A 4,362-nucleotide genomic window follows, 5' to 3' on the forward strand; every position below is an offset into this window, starting at 1 on the left:
GTTACTTGTGGTTCCTAGAGTATATAAAAGTAGGATGGGAGCCAGAGCCTTCAGTTATCAGGCTCCTCTTCTGTGGAACCAGGTTCCAGTTTCAGTCCGGGGGCAGACACACTCACCACTTTCAAGAGCAGGCTTAAGACCTTCCTTTTTGATAGCGCTTATAGTTAGGGCTGGTTCAGGTTCGCCTTGGTCCAGCCCCTAGATATGCTGCTATATGCCTAGACAGCCGGGGACTACCTAGGATACGCTGAGCTCCTCTCTCCTCTTCTCTCCCTCCTTCTTTATGTATTAATCTCCTATTTATGCACATTACTGATTTTGCTTCTTCCCCGGAGTTCTTGTGCTTTCTCGCCTCGCAGGTTCCCAGGAATCGGGGTTATATTTGGACTGTCATCGTGCCACCTACTGAGGCCCTGCTGACACCCACTACTACTACCACTATCATTATTAGTCACATTACTATTATTATTGCCTGTACTATTACGCTTATTGACTTGCTTGTACCCTGGAGTCTTTGTGCTTTCTCGCTTCGCAGGCTTCTATAAATCGTGGCTGTACCTGGACCGTGGATCGTGCATCCTGCTACGGCCCTGCTGACACCGACTGCTACCACCATTATTATTACTAGTCACATTACTATTACTATTACCTGTACCATTAAGCATTTTAGCTTTACTTCCACCCTGAAGCCCTTTTGCTTTCTCGTTCTGCAGGTTTCCATGAATCGTTGTGGTACCTGGACCGTAGTCGTGCCTCCTGCTGTGAGCCGACTGACACCCACTGCTACTTCGATTATTATTATTAGTCACATTACTATCCCTATTTTCATGGCTATAATTCTACTGTAATAATTGCTGCTGTTATTATAAGTAGTCTTATTATATGAATCATTTATGTCATATACATTGAATGTGTTGTATCTCTGTTATGCTGCTCATTCTGTACACATGACATCTATTGCATTCTGTCCATCCTGGGAGAAGGATCCCTCCTCTGTCGTTGAATTGAATTGAAAGACAGCTTGACCGCAGTCATATTTATGCAGGTTAAAGACAACTATCGATTAATCGATTTATAGTTGCAGCTCTAAACACGACCGCTATGTCGTCAGTAATAGTTTGATAAAAGGCTTCAGAGAAGAGTTGAAAATGTCCATGGCAATTTCCCAGAGATCTTACTGACATCTTAAAATGCATTGTTTTGTCCATCCTAGAGTCCAAACCCCACACATACTTAGAGTCATCAACAAAAAAATAAAAAAATAAAATACATAATTATGAGCAAATCCTCACATTTGAACAGCTGAAACCAGAGAATGTTTGGTTATTTTCCTCAGTAAATAACTTAATGTAATGTCAAAATTGGTGATTTATGTTTTGCCAATCAACTAAGCAATTTATCATCTACTCGTCATAATGTCATCAGGTAACCACGATCACTGAGATTTCCTGCCAACATCTGCAGTAGCAACCAAAAAAAGAGCAAAAAACCCTGTGTGAACTCTATTTGACCTCTGTCATAAAAAAAGCAGCCTCCTGAGATCAGCATCTTTCTCTTGGAAACCAGCTAACACAGATCTCACACGACACAGGAGATTGCTGTTAAAAGGACCAAACCAAATGCTATTGGGGTCACCTGATATAGTACAGGTGTCACAAGTTGTTCTCAACAACACGCAGCACATGAGCAGGAAAGCAGAAAGAGTAAGACAGCAAGTGAAGACTGGAGACTGGTCGGCAATAAAGCAGTTAAAGAGACCATCTGATGCTGGATAGGCATGTCAAGCAACAGGAGGATAATTTATCCTAAAAGCGACAAGTACACAAGAGTAATGACCATGAAGAGGGTCAGCTCTAGAGAGAGACCAGTAAGATCTCAGACAGAGACAGTGTGATTGAAGAGGAAATAATGAATGAATGTATTCATGTGGCCATGAAAGTGTGAGAGGGGAAACTTTTGTGAGATGCCAGAGATGAGTATTCCCTTTACACAGTGGTGGAAGAAGTATTCAGATCATTTACTTACAGGTAAAAGTACTACAGTGATATCACACTGTGGAAATACTCCACAACAAGTCCTGCATCATAAGCCTTACTTTAGTAAAAGTTGTATCATCAAGATGCACTTAAAAAGTATCAAAAGTAAAATGAGTCATTGCGCAGTAAAATACTCCCTGTCCGTGTTTTACTATGTGATATGATGTTTGGGGATTAATATTTGTTTGAGTTTAGGTCCAGTTTATAAGAAACATTCGAATAGACTTAAATTTGGAGCCAAGTTGTTTTCACTGGACAGGAAATGTATGAGAAGTTGGTAATCTGAAAGTACATTTAGTGGAGTTAAATGGACAACATTGAGCCTCCCTCTCTCCTATAGTGGAGCAGAAGGAGCCTATTAAGTTGCATACATTGGTAATACTCGAGTAAAGTATAAGTAGGCTAGTGAGAATGCGAAGTTATTAAGGATAAAGCTAGCTCCTGTTTTTTTCACCCACCTGCTATGATTGCAGGGTTGCTCTGCCCTCCCTCCGGCTTCACCCACAGCTCCAGACTGAACTCGGCCCTCGGCAGCTCCACCCCCGCGGTCGGCTTCACCTTCAGCTGCTCCCGACGCCCGCCGAAGTACAGGGCGGTCATCCAGGAAGGGGGCACCCTGGGCACGGGATTCCCCCAGGGAGAGGAGTTACCGACGGGCAGGCTCGAGGATGCATCAGCCTCCTCCACCTCCCCAGAGTAGTCCTCGGTACTGTCGTCCGGGGTCCCGGTGGAGGACCGCTGGTCTCCATCTTCCTGCCGCAGCCTGTAAAGGACCTGGAGCCCCTTGGTGTCGGTTGAGCTGTCGGGGGGAACTTTCTCCAAGCTAGAGTTGCCGTCGTCCTCATAGGGAAACGTCCCGCCGAGGCTGCGCGTGAACCTGGAGCGCGAGCCCGAAGAGGAGACGGTCTGCCCGGCGCCTTTGAGCAAAGACTCCCCGGGCTTCTGTGTGGTATGTTCAGTGGCATGTTTTGGCCCTCGCTTGTCAGTACCGGAGCGTTTCTCGAAGAGCCGCCCGGGCAACGTCGCATATCCGCCCGCAGCTCCCACCGCCGCGTCCCCTTTGCTGCCCCAGCCTCGCTTATCCTCCCCCGCCGGAGCCACCCGGCGCACCCCGGTATCAAACCCGCACCCTCCCGCACAGTCCGCTGGAGCGCTCCTGACTGTGATCAGCTCTCTCCGGGTGGTGCGCGTCCTCGGACGGACCGCTGGAGGGCGGTGTTGGGACGGGGAGAGGGAGCGGGGTTGCCGCCGGGACCTCCAGGCGCCGGAGACGGTGCAAGGTTCACCTGCCAGCCTGGAGAGCTCACGGTCCGCCCGCCGGGCCATGGCGCGTTTGTTCCGGCGCAGTGCATCGGAGCGAACCGGGCTGAGCAGCCACGTGTTTGTGATGAGGACGAGGAAGATAGCCAGTAGTCTGAGCGACAACATTGTCTCGGGTTAGGGAAGGTATTTGGCGGGGTTTTGTTGAAGGGGTCTGGAAGCTTTTTAGCTCTTAAGAGTAAGCTCCTGGCTTCCAGGTCAGCAGCAGGAGGTCTAACATCAAACTGTGGTTATTAAGATTTGTCAAAAGCAATAAAGACACGTCTGTAATTGGCTGCCGTTTTTTTATTAAAATTAATTTATTTTGTTAAAGAAATTAGGAGAGTTAAGTCCAAACATAAAGCGATCAGTGCATCCCAAAAGGGATCAAACTAACAAAGAGAATGCAAAATTCAAAGTTTCTCACGTGGAACTTATTGCATATTGAGGTTCTTGGTATATGTTTGGTGTTTATCTATTTTTTAGTAAAGCAGACATTTAACAGAATCACAGAAGTTCATCTAAAAGCCTGTCCTCGGCGCAGCTGCAGCGGCTCTCCGCACTCCTGCACTGAGTCTACCGTCCGCAAAACACCCGCAGCATCCGTCACTTTGCTTATGTTTACAGGTAGAAAAGAAAAAAACGTCCAACTATTTCGTCTCCTTTTCCTGTGTGAACAAACTATCAACAGACACGGAATAAAGTTGTCACTAAGGGAAATGTAGATGCAGTTCCCCTCTTATTTAAGATGCAGATTTCAATTGCGCAAAATAAATCAGGTGAATTCACTCCAAGCTGACTTTGCGCAAAGCCTCTGGTTTATTTTGACCTAATTCACACCGCCGTCATAAGTCAGTGCGTCCTGTCCCGAAACATGTGTCTGCAAGGTGAATCGAAGTATTAATTACTAATATATAAAAAAAAAATCAAAAGTCACTCCGGAGGCGATCTGAAGTGCAGCGCAAAGTGCCAGCCGTCCTACTTGTTGATCATCAGAGCTCTCCTGTCATTTATCTCTGAGAGAGGA

The 4,362-nt window shown here is 46.5% G+C and overlaps 1 protein-coding gene across 1 annotated transcript in view; it reads right to left on the reverse strand.

Annotated features, from left to right (window-relative positions):
• pappa2 (pappalysin 2) overlaps nucleotides 1–3,610 on the reverse strand; it is a 91,331-nt gene extending 87,721 nt beyond the window's left edge. The window contains 1 exon segment of the mRNA XM_054603249.1: nucleotides 2,495–3,610. Coding sequence (XP_054459224.1) covers nucleotides 2,495–3,464 — 970 coding nt within the window. The 5' untranslated portion in view covers nucleotides 3,465–3,610.
• Nucleotides 3,611–4,362: the final 752 nt, after the last annotated feature.

This window comes from Anoplopoma fimbria, chromosome 8 (assembly GCF_027596085.1).
Source record: "Anoplopoma fimbria isolate UVic2021 breed Golden Eagle Sablefish chromosome 8, Afim_UVic_2022, whole genome shotgun sequence".
Classification (NCBI taxonomy): Eukaryota; Metazoa; Chordata; class Actinopteri; order Perciformes; family Anoplopomatidae; genus Anoplopoma; species Anoplopoma fimbria.